General features: G+C 39.2%; 1 protein-coding gene across 3 annotated transcripts in view; it reads left to right on the top strand.

The window, feature by feature from the left end:
- Positions 1 to 22341, top strand: part of Asb3 (ankyrin repeat and SOCS box containing 3) — a 96381-nt gene extending 74040 nt beyond the window's left edge. For all 3 annotated transcript variants that reach the window (XM_034509265.2, XM_076937951.1, XM_076937953.1), the window contains 3 exons: positions 11038 to 11298; positions 15095 to 15225; positions 17845 to 22341. In XM_034509265.2, coding sequence (XP_034365156.1) covers positions 11038 to 11298; positions 15095 to 15225; positions 17845 to 18050 — 598 coding nt within the window. In that variant the 3' untranslated portion in view covers positions 18051 to 22341. The remainder of the gene's footprint in view (positions 1 to 11037; positions 11299 to 15094; positions 15226 to 17844) is intronic.
- The last annotated feature ends 174 nt before the right edge of the window (positions 22342 to 22515 follow it).

The following is a 22515-nucleotide window of genomic DNA, read 5'->3' as shown; positions in this document are numbered from 1 at the left end:
TGTGACAAGGTATATGGTCAGTTTTGGAGAACATTCCTTGAGGTGCTGAAAATAACATATATTGTTAGGTCCATGTGATTTATAACGGTTGTTAGTTTCATTATTTCTCTGTTTAGTTTCTATTGCGACGCCCTGTCCTTCAGTGAGAGTGGGGTGTTAATGTCTTCCACCATTATTATGTGGTATTCAATGTGTGATTTAGGCTTTAGTAATGTTTCTTTTATGAATGTGGGTGCCCTTGCATTTGGGGCAATTGAGATGTCTCCTTTTTGGATTTTTCCATTGATGAATATGAAGTGTTCTTCCCCATCTCTTGATTACTTTTGGTTGAAAGTCTATTTGATTAGATATTAGAAAGGGTCATCCAGCTTGTTTCTTGTATCCATTTGCTTGGAAAACTTTTCTAGCACTTTATTCTGAGATAGTGTCTATCTTTGTTGCAGAGGTATGTGTTTTATATGTAGCAGAATTATGGATCCTGTTTTTACTGGGGAATTGAGTTCATTGGTGTTGAGAAGATATTTATGACCAATGATTGTCAATTTCTATTATTTTGATGGTGGTGTGTGTGTGTGTGTGTGTGTGTGTGTGTGTTTCTAGTGTGTTGTTAGCTTCATTGGGTTGGAGTTTTCCTTCTAATATGCTCTGTAGGGCTATATTATTGGAAAGATATTATTTAAATTTGGTTTTATCATGAATTATCTAGTTCTCCCCTTCTATGATGATTAAAGATTTTTCTGAATAGAGTAGTCTAGGCTAACATCTATGATCTCTTAGGGTCTGCAAGACATTTGCCCAGATCCTTCTGGCTTTTAGAGTCTCTTTTGAGAAGTTAGGTATAATTCTGATAGTTTTCCCTTATATGTTACTTGGCTTCTTTTCCCTTGTAGCTTTTAATATTCTTTTTCTGTTCTGTACATTTAGTGTTTTGATTATCATTTGGCAGGATTTTCTTTTCTGGTCTGATCTATTTGGTGTTTTTGTAAACCTCTTGTATGTTTAGATAGGCGTATCTTTCTTTAGGTTATGGACATTTTCTTCTATGAGTTTGTTTAAGATGTTTTCTCTCCCTCTGAGCTGGGAATCTTCTTCTATTCCTATAATTCTTAGGTTTGTTCTTTTCATAGTTTCCCAAATTTCTCGAATGTTTTATGTTAGAAACTTGTTTGTTAAGCCGGGCAGTGGTGGCACATGCCTTTAATCCCAGCTCTTGGGAGGCAGAGGCAGGCAGATTTCTGACTTCAAGGCTAGCCTGGTCTACAGAGTGAGTTCGAGGACAGCCAGGACTACACAGTGAAACCCTGTTTCAAAAAACCAAAAAAAAAAAAAAAAAAGAGAGAGAGAGAAGAAAAGAAACTTGTTTGATCTGGCATTTTCCTTGATTTGATGTATCAGTTTCTTCTGTCATATCTTCTGTGCCTGAGATTCTCTATTCGATTACTTGTATTCTGTTGGTGATGCTTATACATCTGTTGTTCCTTTTCTGTTTTCTAGGTATTCTATCTTCAGGATTGACTTAGTTTGTGTTTTCTTTATTTCTTCTTTTTCCATTTTTATGTCTTGAACAATTTTGTGTGTTTCTTTCATGTGTTGTATTTTTCTTTATTTTTTAAAGGATTTAATTTGTTTCCTCTTTAAAGGACTCTATCATCTTTGCAAGATTAGATTTAAGGTTATTCTTGCACTTCAGGTTTGTTAGCGTGTCTAGTACCACTAGGAGAATGGTTGGGCCACATTGCCCTTATTTTTGTTGACTGTGTGTCCCTGGTTTTGCTGTCCTGGTGTTCCCTGTTGGCAGTATTCCTCTGGGACTGCAGGTAGAGCTGGTAGTCCCTGATGGCAGCAGGAGTCTGAGATTTCAGGTGGAGGTAATTGTCCCAGCAAGCAGCAGGCTTCCAGGGATGCTGGTAGAGCTGGTCGTCCCTAATGGCTCAGGCCTCTGGTTGTCCACCTGCAGTGAGAGCTGGTGGGTTTTGATGGCTGCAGGCCTCCCCAATTGCAAATGGAGTTGTGAACCAGAATTCCTTGAGCAGACAGGACAGGGTAGACTTCCAGAAGCTGAGATTGCTTAGGGACCCAGTGGCCAGAGGATTGGGATATTAGGGAATCTTACCTGGTTGTCTTGGATGGCAGCAGACCTCTTAGAATACAGGCAGAGCAGTGGCCCCCTAAAATGTCATGCAGTTCCTGGATTGTAGATAGCTGTGTGGACTATGGAAGCTGTGGACTATAGCTTCGTGGAAGATGGAGCACAGATGAGATGGGGCGGATCTCATGGCTGTTGGGATTACCTGGTTGTTTTCTTGTGACTCTCCATCTTAGTTTTTGAGTGAAAGTTTCTCACTGAATATAGAACTAGAATGGCTGGCTAGTGAACTCTGGGCTTCTGTTTTGTCTCTTCTACCTCTCACTCTTTTGCAGTGAGTTAATGAATTGCTCTGCTGTGCCTGGCTTTTATTTGGATCTAAATTCAGGACCTCGTCATTGCTTGGCAATTACTTTACTGGCTAAACCCTTCCTCTAGCCTCATTGGTTCAGTTTCTATATGTACGCTTCTCTGTAGAGTTTCTTTCTGTGTAGATTTCAGTGCTATTTTTTAAGACAGATTCTCCTATATCTTAGACTGGTCTTGAACGTAACTATGTAGCCAAGGTTGGTAGAATTACAGGTGTGTACCACCATGTGCAGCTCTCAGTGCTACTGAATTCTTCATTTGCAGTGTGGGTCTCTTCTGTCTCAGGTGAGATAACCCCAGTGCAGCCTCACTATTGCTGACTTGCTAATTACATTTAAAAACTGTGATCAAACTTAGCATGGAGAGACAGACCTGTAATACTATTGTGTGAGGAGATAGAGGCTGAGGTATCAAGAGATGAAGGCCATCCCGAGTCACAAAGGGAGTTTGAGGTCAACCTGTGCTACAAGCCATCCTATCTCAAATGACCAACCAACCATAAAATAACACTGGGTTAAATTTAAAAAATGAATAATCTAAAGATTCTGTCACATGTACCAAAGTAGGTAGGTGATGCATGTGGTCACTTGATAAGGTGACCCTTAGGACAGTGGATTTCCCAGTTTACTTTTTCTCTTATAGCATTAAGGGAGCTGGGTAGTAGCAGTGGCTCCAGAGGCTAAAATTCTAATATCATCCCTTTTTTCAACATGAGCAGTTGGCTAATTAGAACCCATGGGCCAGCACTGGATAAAGAGAGTAGCAGTGGAGAAGCTGCTGACTGTGCATATGAATTTCCGTACCCTAGGCTCCCTGTAAGAGGGACACATGGTGTTCACAGCATGGATAAAGGGAGTAGCAGTGGAGAAGCTGCTGACTGTGCATATGAATTTCTGTACCCTAGGCTCCCTGTAAGAGGGACACATGGTATTCATAGCAAAAGTCCAAGTATGACCAAAGCGTCAAGGAAGCCCTTGGACCAAATCAACATAACAAAGACTTTGAGAGCAAAAGCAACATTAGGAAGAAATACTGTGTGTTGAAGGTGAAGCTGAAATTGTAGCCCAAACCTAACTATATAATCCTCCTGCTGAGCCAAATGAATAAAGCTACTAGCCATCAAAGGATGACAAGACATAGGACCCAGAATTTGCAAAACATAATATTCACATTGTTTAAGATGCAGTCTAAAATTACCTGTTATATGAAGAACTATGTAGTTAATCTCAAGGAAAAGACAATTAATAGTTGTCAATCCTGAGACAATCCAGATGTTAGAAATAGCAAGTAATCAAAAACAGTTTCTATTTAAGCCCCTACAGACATGAGTGGCTACGCCCTGCTGAGGACCCTCAATTTTCAGGTTCCACCCACAAAACACTACAAACACTCAAACAGCTGGACCCAACCTCTGCCCTACAGAGTGAAAAGCCGAAACTCAGGACTTAAAATCCCACCAATACCCAGGAAAGCTGCACTGCCCTCCGAGAAATCCTTTAAAACTGTCTTCTGCTCAGTTCTCTGCTGCTTCTTGCCTGAGCAGAGGAGCCAGCCTCCCGGGTTCTTTCCTCCCAGTAAACCTCTTGTGTGAGCTCTCTTGTGGGATGTGACTTTGTGGTATTCCTTGGCTCTCAGATGCCAGAATACCTTTCCATCCAAGCTGTAACATGATGTCCTCATATGGAGGTGGAGGTAGTCGCATGACTGACAGCCATTTTTGCTGGGGTTAGAAAGGATGGATTTTGCTATGTGACTTCACTCCCATCTTGATTAAAATGACCACATAGCATAAGCCAAGCAAGGGAAAAAATAAAGTCCTCCTAGCTATGAAGTCCAAACAAAACAAAAGCTTTGCTTTGGAAAAGCTTGCTTCGCAATGTTTGCTCTCAGTAATAGCTCATGTCTCTTGTGGAGACATTAGGTGGAGAATTGTAAAGGCTCAAGTTCTGAGGTGCTGAGAAAGTGTTAGAAGGTCAGAGAATGTGAAAACTTAAGTTCTAAGGGTATAAGAAAGTATTAGGAAGGTCTGAGAATGTACAAGCTAGCATAAGTTCTAAAGGTCCAAGAAGGCGTTATAAAAAGTTCTCAAAGTATACAGAGAGAATACTGTTAGTCATGTCTGAGGGGACAAAACATAAAGCTGAAAATTTTAATAGTCCTTCTATTTCTTTCAATAAGCACCTTAAATTGGGGCTCTGAGCAGTTATATGCCTAAAACATTTAGTAAATTTATCAGAATCACGACTTATAAAGTAAGCATAATTGAGTGCAATTTAATTTAAATATACATTGCTACTGCAAAAAAAATTTTTTTACTAGTATTTTCTGAAATCTATTCCCTTCTTGTGATCGTATTGACCTGTGTTGGTAAACCTCATCTGCTCTTAATAATCAAAAGATGATACAATGCGACGTGCAGATAGTAGCTCTACATTCTTTCTCTTTAAGTGTCCAGTTTAACTTTTTAGCTTAGGATTAATGTTTTGGAAACATTTTTAGTGGATATTTGAGAGGATGTATTTCCTTTCAAATCAATGGCTCTTAGCTTGTCTCTCCATTTCATGGCATAAAAGGAAATGTTTCCTCGTCCACTGAACAGATCCTATACATCAAAAGGAAGCTTTTCCTTGTACTGGCTGGTTTTGTGTCAACTTGACACAAGCTGGAGGTATCACAGAGAAAGGAGCTTCAGTTGAGGAAATGCCGCCATGAGATCCAGCTGTAAGGCATTTTCTCAATTAGGGATCAAGGGAGGAGGGCTCATTGTGGGTGGTGCCATCCCTGCGCTGGTAGTCTTGGGTTCTATAAGAAAGCAAGCTGAGCAAGCCAGTAAGTAACATTTCCTCCATGGTCTCTGTATCAGCCCCTGCTTCCTGACCTGCCTGACTTCCTTTGGTGATGAACAGCAATGTGGAAGTGTAAGCTGAATAAACCCTTTCCTCTCCAACTTGCTTCTTGGTCATGATGTTTGTGCAGGAATAGAAACCCTCAAAGATATTCCTTGAGGTTCAGTTGGTAACAGCTACAGTGGTTTGAAGCCATTCTCTTAAGGACACAGCAGAGTAACTCAATCTAAATGAGAAAATATAAAGTAAGAATCCCCTCAAATAGGGAAGGAATAGAGGAATTGAGAGATTGCAAGAACAGTCCATTCTCTTATTTCTGACCACAAAAGAACATGGCTGACCTTATTTTGTCTCTTTATCTCACTGATATCCGCTTGCTCTTGGCTTCATAGAAGTCATTGTGTCAATTGTAGCTTTCTTCAGTGGTATATTGAACAAAGCTGAATGTTGTCATGTTAGTTTTAGCCAGTGACTAAAAACACTAGTTAAATATTTGTTCACTGAACATGAAATGCCACAGATGTTTGCCCAGTTTTATTTGTTTGAAGTAAACCTTATTTTATGTAGAATTTTCTGTTATGGTGCTTCTGTTGTATACGAACCATATTTCAATTTTTAAACCATCAAGCACCGTACTGGTGGAAAATTGCCTTAAGTTTTTTTTTTTTTTTTCTAAAATGGGATTTAGTTTTAAAATCTCTTTTCTTACTCAGATTATTCAGTTCCTCAGATTGTTCATTTATGTAATGAGTTGTTTCTATATGTCACAATTCTTGGTGTTTGTGTTCACAGGATAGTTTTTTTTCTCCCTTTAGGATCTGAATGTTTCCCCAATTTGTCATTACAACTTGTGATAGAGATACATATTGTGCATCTCACCATATTATTTATATTTTAACCAAGGCTACCTAATCCTGAGAATTTACTGTGGTTGGTGGCATGTAGTAATCAAAGGCATATAAATAAAGCACCATGTCTGGAGCATGCCTTTGTGTTTGAAATGTTTTACTATAACCATCCCAGATGCTCAGAGTGTGCTGACAAAAATTTATAATTCTCCAGCTTACTTCACTGTTTTCCTAGTAAATGGTAATGATGGTAGAAAGGGGCTGGCTGTACTAGCACTGGTCAGTTCCATGTGCCCTTTGAGAATATGCTCTTTCTTCTTTTAAGACAAGGCTGTGTGAGTATACTAACTGGAAGATGATCTTTTACTGAGTGTGTTTTCTATATGATACTAGTAAAAAGATAATACATTGGATGAAAGTAATTCTATGGTTAACCTTAGAACATACAAGGATAAACAGTATTCTGAGAATTTTCCTTGTGCATTGTAGGACAATGTGGATCTACAAATGCTTGAAGAATTTAGACATACAGGATAAGTTTATATTTACAATAAATACATCATTTCTGTATTTATAGACTTTTAGGGGATTTTATACTCTCATTTGTTATACTTTCCTCAGATTAATGATTCAACCCATTGCTTTACTTTTGAAAAGTATTTAGAGGTTGATGAACATTGAGTGTATTGTAGGAGGATTTTCCCTAATTATTTGATTGGCTAATAAAGACGACAAGAAGCCAATCATTGGTCGAAGATAAGGAGGTGGGTTTTCTGAGTCTGAGAGAAAGAAGGGGACACAAGAGAAAGGAAAAGGCTTTGGGTCAGGTGGTGAAGAGAGAGGATGTGAAGAATGTAGGTCAGAAAGATGTTAGACCCAGTGGCGGCCTCCACCACCAGAAGAATTCCAGCATAGAATAGCTGATAAGTTTAGAACAATAGATTCCACACCCAGAGGTTGTGTCATCTGGTTAATTTTAAAGATTAAGATTGTCTGGTGTTTTCCCATTCATGATGATTGAATCGAGTATGCAAGTAAAAGGGTACAGCCTTGTGGAGACCCATTGCAGAGCCCACCTCGTGGGAGGAGAGAAGGTGGATGGATGGTGGAACTTGAATAGTAGTAGCTCCAGGAGGGACACCTGCCGGGCAGCTTAGCAAAGCCAGCTAGAAGAATGGGGCCAGTCATGGTCTTGGGCCATTGCATCAGGCAAGGAACAGACAGAGACCAAAAACGGCTTAAGGAAGCTAACTGTGGGGGCTGGGCAAGACCGATGTTGCCAGCACCTAGGTGGAGCTAGGGTGGGTTTATTTAAAATTACCCACTACAGTGAATCATTTTCATTTTAACTAACAAAGTGCTTACAAATAACATCATCCTATCCTTGGATTTTTATCTTCTTTTTGTATACGGTGTAAGCTTTCTCCAGTTCTATTTGATTCCTCTCATTAGAGATTCTGTTTTTTTGTTTTTTGTTTTTTTGTTGTTGTTGTTGTTGTTGTTGTTTTTTCTCTGAGTGATCTCAATATGTAGCACTGGTTGACCAGGAACTTGTTAAGTAGACTAGGTTGGCTCTAACTGCTAGAGACCAGCCTGCCTCTGTCTCCCAAGTGTTGGATTTAAAGATATGTGCTACAGGACAAGTTTTGTATGTCTTAAGAAGTAGTTAATTGTTCTCACATGACTATAGTTTAGACATTTTTATACTTATTTAATATAAACATCTTTCCTATAATTTGAATAGGATAATGATCACCAATCCGTTCTTCCAAATACCTGTCTAAATCCTCTTGTATATTCAACACATTAGTAACATTTTTTGCTAAATGATTAACAAAAGTAGCTGTCTTAACTTATTGTGTCACAGCAATTGCAGAAGCAGTGGTGCTAGCAATTAATGTAATTAAAGCTGTTATACCAGCAGTAATCAAGCCCACTAACCCCTTGGTTCTGCTTAAAACCTGACTCACTTCTTCCAGTACTTGCAAGCTATTTTTAGAATACCAAGGTTCTATGATACTCGGGGCACTAAAACAAAAGCTGGTTGATAGACCTCTGTAACTGACATGCCTGATGAAGGAGGTTCAGAATTTAAGGGTAAGGAGCCATCTTGAGTGTCATGCCAAATACCACTGGATTCATGTTAGTTCTAAACTTTACAGTGGTAGTCATTATAATTAGGAAGAAGTTTAAAGATACTTAGAGTGTATTTGGCACAATTCTAACACCTCTCTGGATGTTTTAACAGTACATAGTCAGCTTATGAATTTCAAGAATTCTGCTCTGCTGAGCTTTGATGCGATAGATACTGCAGATAAAATTACCCATGGCCTGAGGTCAGTATTTCTATTTTGGTCAAGCTTAAAGAATGGCATGGTAGCCCTTTTTGTCCTGGGAATACCTTTATTCCTTCCCATCGTTTTAAAGCTTTTCTTCAACAACATCAACATGTTGGGAGCCAAGTACATGACTTGAACCTGAAAATGGACCCCCAGACAGAGTTATTAAATTAACAGGCTGGCAAGCCAAGGACGGGTAAGATTCTGCACAGAGCCTTATCAACCCAAGACAGAAGTGCATTTCTTTGGATAATGTATATTCCATGATGGGTAAGGAAGATATTCTTGTCAGAACGACCTAAGACAGGCTCAGCCTTATTAATGAAACAAAAAAGGGGGAGAGGCAGAGAGCCTTTGGGGCTGCTTGGCAAGAATCCAACATGGGCCAAGGACAAGGAAGTGGGCTTTAGGCAGGAATCTGACATTAGACTAGAACAAAGAAGTAATTTCAGGCAGGAATCTAAATCTTAGGCTAGAATAAGGAAGTAGACTTCAGACATGAAAGTGACTAGGACAGGGAAGTAGGCTCAGATATTTTGGTCATCCTGTTAAGCCCTTAGAAACAGTGATCATGGGAGTAATCACAGGTAGATTATGGTGTTATAGCTGAGTTGGTCTGCCCACTGGCTGACCAGCACCCCTTCTACCAGAGCCAGCTCTACTGTGCTACCCAGGCAGGGTGTGAGGCTCACTGTCCTAAGTGCTGTAGCTGGCAAAGGGTGGACGTAGGGGCAGCTCTCCCAGGCTGCCTAGGTGAGGGCCAGGGCCAGCTCTCTCAGTCCTTTGTTATCAACATGGCCTCAGGCCTTTGGTGGTAGGACATTCACACAGCAGACCTATGCTATTGCAGGTCTGTGGACCTCCACATCAGTAATAACATTTTCTTTTGAAATGTAGGCTGGTTAAATGTTTGTCCAACCCTAGATTCCAAAGGAAATAAATCCCTGGCCAAAGTTAAACATAGCATAGAAAAACTGTAATTCAATTTATAGTTGTCCAGTGTCATTGTTAAATCACCACCATAACCGACTAGAGAGATTAACAAATAGGCCAGTAATAAGGACAGGACATATTGAGTTGGTTTGGGGTCTCCTCTCTGCAGGTCCTGCTCTTTTTCCTGGGCTACGATGCAGTTCTGGAATCACAGTGACTGACATAAGTAGTCGGCTCTCTTAAGGTAGAGGCATAGCCCCACTGGCACTTGCATTTGTTTCTGGCTCTACTGATGGGCAGTATAATTCACCATTTCTCAAGCAGCAGGAACAGCAGCTGTCTTCGTGTCTCCAGTTCTGCCTCTCTTCATAGCACACAAATTGTTGGGCTTCTCTTCCATCTTTTCTTTCTTTTTTCTTTTTTTTTTTTTTTTTTTTTTTTGCTTTATTTTCCATCACTCTACCCACCTACTTGCTGTGTACAAAAAGAACACGTACATTAATTATGCTTTGTTACAGTTAACATTATAAACAGTGCTAAACTATGAACATGGACCTGTCAGAATTGAAGTTTTGATGACTGTAATATGTTATGCTTATTTACCTGATTCTTTGTTGTTGAATGTTTCTTTCTAATTTCTGCTACAGATAATACTGTTAATAACATATTTCCACAAGTGATTTAAAATTTATTTTGAATTTTATGTTTTGGACAAATTTCCAAAGATTATATTAGTGAATAAGAAATCTGAAAATGTTAATACTTATACACATTTTATATTTATTTATATGAGCACATTTAAATGTCTATAAATATATTTACCTAAATAAATGTACTTAACACATACAGTATCTCACTTATTTGTTTTCATAAGTAGTTATGTAGTGCTAGAAAGTAATGTAACTCACCTAGCGTTACGCAGCTCTCTCGGTCCTTGAGCTGAGCTCCCTGACTTGCTGTCCTACCTAATTGTACCCAGTGACCTTTTCAAATGGGAATTACACCTGCTTTTTCCCCATGTAACTATCTGTATTTGATGATCTGTTTTTAAGCAATTAATTTAATAGTTAAAAATGGTAAATGTTTATTTCACAGAGGTGCTTAAAAGGAAGATTAACTTTACAATACAGAGTTGTAAGTTTAAATTTGTTCATTAGAAAAACTTTCCTGTATGATGTCTTTACCTACCTACCTACCTACATGTTTGCTGAATATACAGGAGTGGAAACGAGCTAAGGGCACATAACATGGTGGTTCTAGAGTGAGTCAGTCTTCAGGGACTTACCATGTTCTTCATTAGCTTTTTAAAAAAATATCTTTGCAGAAATGCTTAATTGTAGAAAACACTATAGCTTGAAAAAAAAGGTTTTCTTTGTGAAAGATATTTTAAAAATCTTAGTGCTGAAAGCACAAACAGTGCAGAGGGATTAATACATAAAGCTTTTTTTTCATTACTGCTTCTAAACTTATTGCATGTAAAAAAGCCAGTGGTTATACCAACTGCCATTTTTATTCCCAGTTGTTGTAACTACTATTAAAAATTTGTTAATAAGTATTTGTTGTAATGAAGTATAACTTTTAAACTTCTTTGTATTTCTTTTTTCTTTTTGGTGAAGCTGTGAGTTCTCTGGAATTGTGAATATTCTTTTGAAGTACGGAGCCCAGTTAAATGAACTTCACTTGGCATACTGCCTCAAGTATGAGAAGTTTCCAATGTTCTGCCGTTTTTTGAAGAAAGGTTGCCTGATGGTACCTTGGAATCATACATCTGAATTTGTAAGTTATGCAGTTAAAGCACAAGCAAAATATAAGGCATGGTTACCACATCTCCTGCTTGCTGGATTTGACCCATTGATTCTGCTGTGCAGCAGCTCTTGGTAAGAAATCTTTCTAGTGAGCCCTTCCCATTGGTGTTGAGACTACCTCAAACATCAGTTCTTGAGATGTCTGGTCTAGGGCATTTGTGTGTGTGTGTTGTGTGTGTTTGTGTGTTTGTACATGTGTGCTCTAGTATGCTTGTGTGTGTGTGTCCTTACCACCATAGCTGCATTGTGTGAGTATTGACCACTGGTTTGAAAGAGTTGGGGGCTGCAAACAGTGAGAAGGATCTTAAAGCACAGAGTTCTGTAAGAAGTCTGCATCCAAGTGGTTAGGAAAGGTGTAGCTTTCAGAGTATCTGAGGATATAATTTACCTAGTTCTGGAGGTTTGTCATGTCAGCCCTTTATAAGAGATTACATGAATTTTGAGTCGGGATTCTATGGTGACAAGATTGTTTCTACACACTTCCAGATTTAGCAAAAGTTATTATCTCAGTTTGGTACCTGTAGTATGGCATGTGAACAACAAGTGTGATTAGTCAAATGAAAAAAATAGAACGAAAGTCTGCAGTCTAATAGAGAAAGAGTTACTTTACAGGCCATTGGTGAGATGTCTATCAGCCTTGCCAGAGTCCGAGTCGGGATGGAATGAGCCAAAGTCATCAGGCAGCAGTCTTTCTTACCCGCTGAGCATCTCTGAGCAGCGTCTCCCGCTTCTGAGAGTTGATTCTTATTTCTGTGGAATCTACTTTCCTTCTACTTCTCTAGTAACATTCTGAGTCCCTGTGTGTACTCTCTCAACAGATTTAAAAACTTACAACTGCCTATCAAATGCTCAGTTACCATTCTCTAGTCTTCTATATTAATTTGTGCAAAACTATTTTTAAGGTAATTGAATGAAACAGGAAGATTACTGGCAATCCATTGAGACATCTCTAATGTAGAAACTTGCATGTGTTTGTCGTAACAGCTCTCCCTCCCCGTATGTATTCTATTGAGCTATAGTATACTTGCAAGTGCCAGTTTTATCTAGTAATTAACGCGGTTGTGTAAGATGATGCTAATGTCTTGGTGAACTTCATGATTAGCTCTTCTCTGGGGCTAGCTAGCAAAAAATAACCCTTCCCTGTTCTAATAGTCACCTCCTGACTGTGCTTTAAATTGGACTAAACACATCGAGTAGCTATAGACAGCTATGACAGACAGTCTGTAGCCCTTTATCCTGAACCCAAGTGATGACCATCTCCAGAGCGCCCACTTTTTCTTCAGCCACATTTTCAATTCTTCACCTGAAACCATGAACTGACTCCATTGCTTTCAACTTTCACATCCTGGAGTTTCCCAGATGTCCTGTGTGGCACTCAAATCTATGTTCTTAACCACTTTGTTTTAACTTCATGTATCCAGAGGAATGAAATAGTTCTGTTATTTAAGGTCAAACACTTCCATCCATTGTGAAATGTGGGGACGTGTGCCATCTTTTCTTGTTCCTCCCTATTTCTAAATTAGGAAAACTTATGGATGGAAACAGGAATTAAATGTTGCCAGTTTTCCTTTGCTCTCTAAAGCCTATGGAAGAAAAATAATTAAATTTTCACTATTATCTTTTGTTCTCTACCCAATAAGTCAACTCTTGGTAGGGAGATCCAATATTGAACATAGCCCCAAGGTTCATAAAATATACTATTCTTTTTCTAGTTCAGATGGTTTCCTTACTCCATGCATAAGTAGTTGAGTTTTTTTGTGGTTAATACATCCTTGGTACATACTCCATTTCTTAGATTTATTGAAATAGGAAAGTGTTAAGAAACAAATAGGAAAGTGTTAAGAAACAATCTAATTATTTAATTTAGCCTTCTTAATTGAGAATGCCAGTTCATATACTTCACCTGTAAAGAGTCAGTTTATATTCAGGGGCCTCTGTGTACCCTCCCTTTTCTCAGTGTGCTTTCCGAGGAACTGACAACTAAACTGCCCTTTCTGTGTCTTTCCTTTCTCCAGTTGTTCTCTTGGAATGTTTGCAAACATTGAGCATAAAAAGAATTTGTTTTGTACTAATTGAATGAAAAAAAAAAAGAAATTTAAAAAGGCATAACTGTTCCTAAGGAGTTGAGGTTTTTACTATAGATAGAAGAGAGAGCACAAAGACATCTGGGTGATTCCAGAGTGAACAGGACCTTACCGAACAGAAACGTGGGGGTGGGGGTGGTGGAGAGGAAGAGAAGGGAACCAGGGACCAAGATCTCAAAAGACCAAGAGACTGGCATATGGCTGTGTTACATATGGAAGAGAAGCTGGGAAAGAGGCCCAGCCCAGTCACTGGGCTGGAGCGTTTGTGGTGGGTGGTGGGATATGCCAACCAGGATGTCTCCTCAGTGGGTACTGACAGTGCTGAGAGAGGCTGATGGACAGTGTCTACTTTGATATGTTAAGTACCTTAGCCATTTGTCTGGGGTCTGACACCTAACAGTTATATAGTATATAGCAGTTCTGGTTTGTTTGTTTTTTTCAAACAATGTGGGCTGTGTAGTTGACCTTGGATGAGTGATTTGCAAGGATTTTTTTTTTTTTTTTTTTTTTGGTTTTTCGAGACAGGGTTTCTCTGTGTAGCCCTGGCTGTCCTGGAACTCACTCGGTAGACCAGGCTGGCTTCGAACTCAGAAATCCGCCTGCCTCTGCCTCCCAAGTGCTGGGATTAAAGGCGTGCGCCACCACCACCCGGCGATTTGCTGGGATTTTAAGTTTTCTTAAAGTTGTGGCTGTATTTCATGTGTATAATGATGTGAGATCTCCTGGAAAACACAATACTGAAGTTTTTATATTCTAGTAATATATTTATATACATTATATACTTTTAAAAGTGTGTTTATTATATTTTATATAATATTCTTATAAAATCTGCAGAAATAGTTAGGTTACATATTATGTAAGAGAGCTAGGGGCTTTAAGAATTTAGACATTTATGAACAAGTATAATAGAAATTGGGATTTACTTTAAATCCTTTTTTTAAATTTCCATTAGATTTTATTTCTAACATTTGGGGAAGCCTCTTTTAGGTAGATTGGTGGGGAATCCTGTGTTTTGAGAGAGAGAGAGAGAGAGAGAGAGAGAGAGAGAGAGAGAGAGAGAGATCTGTTAGCATGGATCTCATATTTTCGTTCTTAAAGCTGAATGTTATGTTAGATCACTCTTTAGGGCTGAGTCTACAATGAGGAAGGTTCTTAGAACAGCTGCATAACATCTGGGAATAGTAAGGTGAGGGCTGGTGGTGACAGAACCATCTCTGTCATACTCAGCTTAGAGATGAGTGGAGATGTTTGAACTTTATCCTTTCTGGCTCGTCCCGTGTCTGTAGGGATAGCTGGGCTACATTTGGCAAGACAGCTCAGTTGGGAGGAGGTAACGGCAAGTTCAGCCAAGACACTGGTGCTTTTTCCAATGGCAAAAGAAAGTGCCTGCTTTTCAGGAGTGTAGAAATTCCTCTTGAGTCCCCTTGGATTGCTGCACACAAAGTTATTCCACTTCTAGGAGTCTAATGAAGTTGCCTTAGTTATATGAATACGCCCTGTGGCTTTGCTGTGGTTGCCCTTTCATCATTAAGTTCTGGTAAAAATAAGAGTGTCTAAATTCTTATATGTATATGGTTAGTATTAGAAACAAATACACACACAGACACACACCCACACTTTTTTTTTTTCAAACAATGTGAGGCTGTGTAGTTGAACTTGGATGAGTGATTTGCTAGGATTTTAAGTTTTCTTAAAGTTGTGACTGTATTTCATGTGTATAATGATGTGAGATCTCCTGGAAAATATTTATTTTCTGATGGCCTATTAATATGTTGTTGATACAGGGTTGATTCAGTCAGTGACGACATCCTTATCTTTACTTTGGAATTTTCTAATTGGAAGAGACTTCCTTCAGCAGTTGAAAAGATGCTCTCTGTCCGTGCAAACTCCTCCCGGGCTCTTCAGCAGCATATGGGTAAGAACGCACAGCTTTAAACACGCTGCTACTTTTTCTTCTCTTGCTTCTCTAGTTATGTTGGAATTTCTGTGGATTTTTCAGAGAACATAGTAAATAAGGTACAACATGGATTTCCTCATATGTGGAAAGCATGGGGGGAAGTGTAGTAATTTCCTCTGAATTTTTTCTGTTCATAAGTTTAGCCTACAGATCTCCAGAGAGCAGCCATTGTCTAATCTTACTCAATGATAATCTTTTGATTTTGTAAAGATACATAAGCAAAATACTTAGTTTGTATTCAAAAGAATACTAAACTTAATATTTCTTTAGAAATTTTTATAGATTTGTATTCTATCTGTAAAGTTATCATCTCTGAAAGGAAATATTAACATATTTTATTTGTACCTGTCTCTACTGATAATATATTAACCTGTTTGTATACCCTGTGAACTGGGTGAAAATTCTATGAATTGATTATTTTGTTGGTGGTGGTCTTTCTCTGTAGTTCAGGCTGGCCTAAAACTCTTGGTACTCCTGCCTCTACTTCTTGTGTGCTGAGGTTACAGGGATATGTTACCTGGTGATTGATACTTAAATGACTATTCTAAAACAGATTTTTCAAACTTTACTTATTAAAATTTTATCAACCAAAAAATTAAAGAATATTCAGCGGGATTTTTTTTTTTTTTTTTTTTTTTTTTTTTTTTTTTTTTTTTTTTTTTTTTTTTTGGTTTTTCAAGACAGGGTTTCTCTGTGTAGCTCTGGCTGTCCTGGAACTCACTCTGTAGACCAGGCTGGCCTTGAACTCAGAAATCCTCCTGCCTCTGCCTCCCAAGTGCTGGGATTAAAGGCGTGCACCACCACAACCCGGCTCAGCGGGATATTTTTATTCACTTTACATCCTGCTCACTGCCCCCTCCCCATCGCTCCTCCAACAATCCTCCAACATACCCCTCCCCTTCTCCTTTGAGCAGGTGGGGGTTCCCTGGATATCCACCCCCAACCCTGGTACTTCAAGTCTGCAAGACTAGGTCCTTCCTCTCCCACTGAGGCCAGACAAGGCATCCTAGCTAGAAGAACATATCCCACATACAGGCAACAGGCAACAGCCTTTGGGATAGCCCCCATTCCAGTTGTTCAGACCCCACATGAAGGTCAAGCTGCACATCTGTTACACATGAGCAGGGAGGCCTAGGCCCAGCCCGTGTTTGCTCTTTGGTTGGTAGTTCAGACTTTGAGAGCCCCAAGGGTACAGGTTAGTTGACACTGCTGGTCTTCCTATAAAGTTCCTATCTACTTCAGGGCTACAATCCTTCCTTGTATTCTTCCATAAGAGTCCCCAGATTCTACCCACTGTTAAGCTGTGGGTGTCTGTATCTGTGTGAAGCAACTGCTGGTGGAGCCTCTCAGAGGACAACATGCTCCTGTCTGCAAGCATAACAGAACATCATTAATAGTGTTAGCGATTGGTGCTTGCCCATGGGATGGGTCTCAAGTTGGGCTGGCTATTGGTTGGCCATTCCCTCAGTCTCTGTTCCCTCCCCTGTGCCTGCATTACCTGTAGACAGGATAAATTCTATTTTATGTAAGAAATCCAGTTTGAATATAATATACCCAAAGTATTCCTACATATTTGCTCTGTTTATTTAATTTTGATTACATGTTATGAGATTATGTGTTTTTAAGTTGGGAAAAGTTGGTTTCATGTCTATTTTTATGTAAAGTGAAACTTCTCCAAAAGCAGTTTGAATAGGTTTTTAAAAAATCAACCTATACCTATGTAGAAATGTCTTGTAAGGTCAGAAGAGGGCATTGGATCCCCTGAGACTGGAGTTACAGGCAGTTGTGAGCCACCATGTAGGTGCTACAAATTGAGCCTGGGTCCTTTGGGAGAACAGCTCGAATTATAAACTTCTGAGCCATCCTCCCAGACCTTGAAACTATTATTTTATATCATAGATGCAAAGAAGAAATGATCAGGCTGCACATCCATTCACTTGATGTGTTAGGTTCAGAGACCTTTTGTAATAAGACAGACTAGGAGGGCAGTAGCAATCTCTGTCTGGGGCTTTCTTAAGTGTTAGCTAGTATTGTCAGATTCTTAGAATTTAAACATTTATTTTTTCTGGCTCTGGATGCTGACTTGAGTATCTGACCAATTGAAGTGAGAGCAACCAAGTGGAAAAAGTAAGTACCAGTTTCATGTAGTCATGCTGACCCAGTAGTCTTCTTTCAGAACAAGACTAAGCAATGCAGTGTTTCTCTTTCATTGTATAGACATGGATGGGTTGCTTATCCGAATGTATTGCTTGTGTGTATGTGTATTTATGTATGATTGCATTCATGATAGTGTGTACATGTTGGGGGCCACAGGAGGATGTTAGTGAATCACTCTGCCTTAATACAGGGATTCTCACTGAATCTGGAGGTAGATTGGTAGCCGTCAAGCCACACTGATGCTCCTGTCTTCGTCATTACAGTGCTGGGTCAGAAGTGCTGACTGCCACTGTGGCTATTCCATGGTTTCTGAAGTTCAAACTCAGATCCTGTGTCATGCTCTCACAGCCAGAGCTCTTGCTTACCCAGCCGTTTATTCAGTCCACTCATAGTCAAAATTATATTTCTTTGTTTCTCCAGCCTCTGTTCCAAGCCTAAGCCATCTTTGTCGTTTGGAGATTCGGGCCAGTCTAAAAGCAGAGCGCCTTCATTCTGCCATCTTCATCCATCAGCTGCCACTTCCCAGAAGTCTGCAGAGCTATTTGCTCTATGAAGACGTTTTGAGAATGAATGAGATTCTAGAACCAGCAGCTAATCATGATGGAGCAATCAGCGAGGCCACCTGACACAGGTCTTTTAATTCTGTTTAGTCACAAAAGATGGCTTGTGTGGTTGTTTGGATTTGGGGAAATAGGAAGTGTAAATGTTTACAGCTGGGTTTCCCAGTGTGCCTCTTTCCCAACGCTGTGACCCTTGTTCGTCTTGCCTTACTCAATTTTATTTCCAGTGTACTTTGTTGTGTACCATTTGTTTACCTGACCATTTTCTATATTATTTTGCAAATAAACTGTGACACTGCTGTGGTGCTGGATGTGACATCTTTCTACTTAGGATTCATGTTCACCTGTGCTAGAAGATAAGGATAGAATCCATAAACTTCTCAGGAAGAATTTATAACATCTGTGCTTTTGAATTATATACCATTGTTATTATTTTATTTAGGGATGAGTATCTTTAATGTTAATAAAGAGGAAATTTTCCTCCATGTTATAATCTGTTCTCATTTCTAATTCAAACATTTTTATGAGGTGTTGATACTCTTGCATTTTCACATGTAAATCCAGGGGTAACTTTTTTTTTTAAGAACATAAAAAGTCAGTCACATTGTTGATCTCTCATCTCCTAGGTTCATTCTTTCTTTATACTTTTTGGCAAAAGACGCCCCATTTTTAGTTTGCAAAGACAAGAACACATCTAAACTCAAAGGCATACACAGCATAAACAACTTTACGTCATCTTTAGAAGTATTTTACTACACTTAGAATATTAATAAAGAAACCTGAAAGGGCATTCATACAACACTATCTATAGAGAAAGAATGCTGTACATTTTGGTAATTTAATGCTAATTATAATAGCCAGGCTTCATTCAGCTCCAGAATAAGAGAGCAACTTTGTTCCTGTTAGTCACCAATAGTCAACTATATCACATTAATATAATGCTTTTCTTGCTTAATATCTGGATGTGTTTTTAGATCATGGTTGAAATAAGGACCTCAGAATACTGCCTTGTGAATTTTTACAACTGTTTTATCTAAACCTCGAGTCAAGAAAAATCAAACATGATCAAATGAGTTATCTAGTGGTTTGTAAATTAGCCTTAAGAAGAAGGTACTAGGGTGTTATTGTCATGATAGGCTGGTTTCTACAGGAGACAAGCCTTCATCTCTTGCCCGAAACCTGTGATTGGGTAGATCAGCGGGGCCCATCTCTGATAGGCTCTTGAAAGAAGCATAAAAAGATGGACGTCATGATGACTGACTGGGAAGACAAGCTCTTCTTTACACTCAAGTCTAGTTTGGTGAGGATATAAAGTTAGGTATTGAAAACCAGGCAGAAATTCTGATAGTTCTGTTTAATAAAGATATTCCAGAATTTTAAAATTTTATTTTTAAAAGGTATTCCAGAATTTTACAATTTTATTTTTGAAGTAAAACGACTTTTATTTTTCAAACTTTGTATCGGGTTTTGTTTTTGTTTATAGACAAGTGTATGTAGAATGCTTTAAAAGAATGTATCTTTTAATGTATTTTGTTTTTGTGTCCAAATGTATTATAAAACCCTTCTTTCCCATAAGTTATCATTGTGGTCTTATTTTTGAAGGCCTGAAAGTCAATACAGACAGTCCCTGGCTGGTGAGGTTCTTACTCTACAGTAGTGAAGAGGCGACAAGCGTCTTAGGAGCTGCACTCTGAAGCTCTGTCTTCTCCCAGGCTAGCAATGCACAGAGTGAGATTCTCCTGGATTCTGAGTCCTGCCAGCTGTGAGGACAGGAGGGCAACTGTAGAGGCCCGAGTGCTCACAGCTAAGTACTGGAGAAACCAAGAAAGTTAAACACATTGGCTTATCTCTTCAGTGGATGGATGCGTATGCCTGGTTTTCCAGGCACATATAATTGTGTCAGGAGTTACATGTGGGTAAAGCTGAGACCAGGAGGTCTATTACTTAGGTCTTCGTATAGCTTGAGGCAGTTATTTGAAAACTCCTGCATTCTGATGAGAGCCCGTGGAGACCTCAGGCATCTCAGGAACACATTCCCTTGGGAGGAAGCTGTGTTTTTAGTTAAATACGGTCATATTTGACAACTTGTACAAGCTGTCATAATAGTTATATAAGCATGCCCTTTTTTTTTTCTTTTTTTGGTTTGTTTTCTCTTTTTCTCTCACCTTCAAGGCCCAATTGCTGGGTTTTTGCTTTTGTCTTTTCTTCTTAATCTATTTTTCATTGTTACTGCTTTATTAAATGACAAATGATCATTGGCACATAATGCCTTGCAGCAAATAAACGATGATTTTGTCTAATAAAATCCTGCCATTTTAATTAAATGGAACTGATTGTGCATGCTTTTTTTTTTCTGTGACATATGGTACAGCCTCTACTGCATTAACATCAGTAGTTCACAATGAGGTCAGCATGTTATATTTTTAATGAAGAATTACTTTGAATAAATTGGGTGTCAATTTTAAGTGATCTTGTAGAGTTGCTTTGGTGAATAAAATGTTAATTGAAGGACATTTTTTAACTGGTGACTATGCTAATCTTTTAAGGAATTCTCATATAGAAACAAAGGCAATGACATTTAAGTGTTTGATTTCAAAAGAAAATAGCAGATATTTAAAAAATTAAAGATAGAGGCAGGAGGATCACAAATTCAAGGCTACCCCCAGGTACGTAGCCAGTTAGAGGCCAGCCTAGGATATGGGTGAGTCCTCAAAGAAGTTTTGTGTGTGTGTGTGTGTCTCTGTATGTGTTTGTGTGTGCAAGCATGTGTAAGAGAGACTCTTTGCACATGCACGCACACACACACACACACACACACACACACACACACACACACACGTACGTACGTGCAGTGACCCCTCCTAGACAGAAGAAAGGAAAGAAAATGTAACTCACCTCCCTTCTAGGTCCCTTAGTTTGTCTTTGAGGTTTTTATGGTTTTGATTTCTGCAGAAGGTTAAGGAATTTAAAATATGTGTAGTTAAAATTAACCAATTTCACAATTTTTCTTGGTCCTTTTTTTGTTTTGTTTTGTTTTTGTTTTTGTAGACAGGGGTTCTCTGTGTCGTTCTGGCTATCCTGGAACTCACTCTGTAGACCAGGCTGGCCTCGAACTCAGAAATCCGCCTGCCCCTGCCTCCCAAGTGCTGGGATTAAAGGCGTGCGCCACCACTGCCTGGCTCATTCTTTTTTTTTTTTTTTAATCATTGTAGAGAAACCCTCTGCCAAGCTAAAGTCAAGTGCTTATAGACTTCTGAATCAGTGAGGATGAGGGAAAAAGATGAACTGTGTCTGCTAATTCTTTGTCTAAGGTTACCTGAAGAAAGCAAAAAACCCAGCCTCCTATTTATAAAGGATACCGGAAGTACAGGTAATAGCTGATGGACATTCTCTAGCCAAGCAATTGCATATTCTGTGTATCACTCCAGTATATGTGCATTTATGATGGCTTTTTCTGAAGCGGGGGACACTTTTGTGAAATGGTCCTTAATATGGCTGATGCTGCTCTGGAGCTGTGTAGCCCTGGCTGGCCTGGAACTCACTGCAGTCCACCTCTGCATGCTGGGGTTACAGATGTGAGTCACTGCAGTCCACCTCTGCATGCTGGGGTTACAGATGTGAGTCACTGCAGCCCACCTCTGCATGCTGGGGTTACAGATGTGAGTCACTGCAGCCCACCTCTGCATGCTGGGGTTACAGATGTGAGTCATGGCACCTGGGTTTATAAAGAGAGTTAAATTGGGACAACTAGTAAAGACTGGTGTGATTTCTTTGTGTCTGGGCTGAGTAGTAAAGAGGTGAAACAGTGCAGATGGGGATTGCCATTGGTACAACAAGACCTTGAAGGCATCTGCTTATACCCCTCTTATCATCAAACGGTGTGCATGTCCTCCTCACGGCTTTCCTGTGTAGATGACATAAGTTTATCTGAAGTCATTATAAGGTACTAATTTACACTCTTTGTCTAACATAATGAAATCGTGAAGAAAGTTCACTGTCAATGGGTTTAAACTGAACATTGGAAAAGAGGGCATTGTATTTTAAAGGTTATTGAGTTGTTAAAAGGAGCCATTCTCATAAATATATGCATCACTTACTAATGTAACACTTAAATTTCGTGTTTCATACAAATTGTTACTACTGAGGCAATAAAATATTGAACTCAATATGGCATTTAACACAAGCATATAATGTAGTTTCAGCACAAACTCTTACATTCTAACCCTCTCTTGTCTTCCTGTTAGTCCTCTTGTACGCCTGAGGAGTTCTGCTCCTACATCATGTTACACACACAAACACGATTTTATGTATCTACATAAAAGCTAGAATCCACAAATAAAAGTGAACATGATACTTATCTTTTAGAGAATAACTTGATTCATTGAGCTTTTGAGTGGGGCTGAGCTCCAGGCTAAGCAGCAAGTCTGATCTGGAGAGGTGCCAAGTTGGTGTGTGTGAGCAGAGACTCTGGTCCTGTAATGTAGGAAAAGGATGGGCAGCATGCAGAGAGCGATCCCGTGAGGCAGAAGGG

This window comes from Arvicanthis niloticus, chromosome 7 (genome assembly GCF_011762505.2).
Source record: "Arvicanthis niloticus isolate mArvNil1 chromosome 7, mArvNil1.pat.X, whole genome shotgun sequence".
Taxonomy (NCBI): Eukaryota; Metazoa; Chordata; class Mammalia; order Rodentia; family Muridae; genus Arvicanthis; species Arvicanthis niloticus.
Note: the sequence above shows the minus strand (reverse complement) of the source record. Positions and strands in the feature narration are given on the sequence as shown.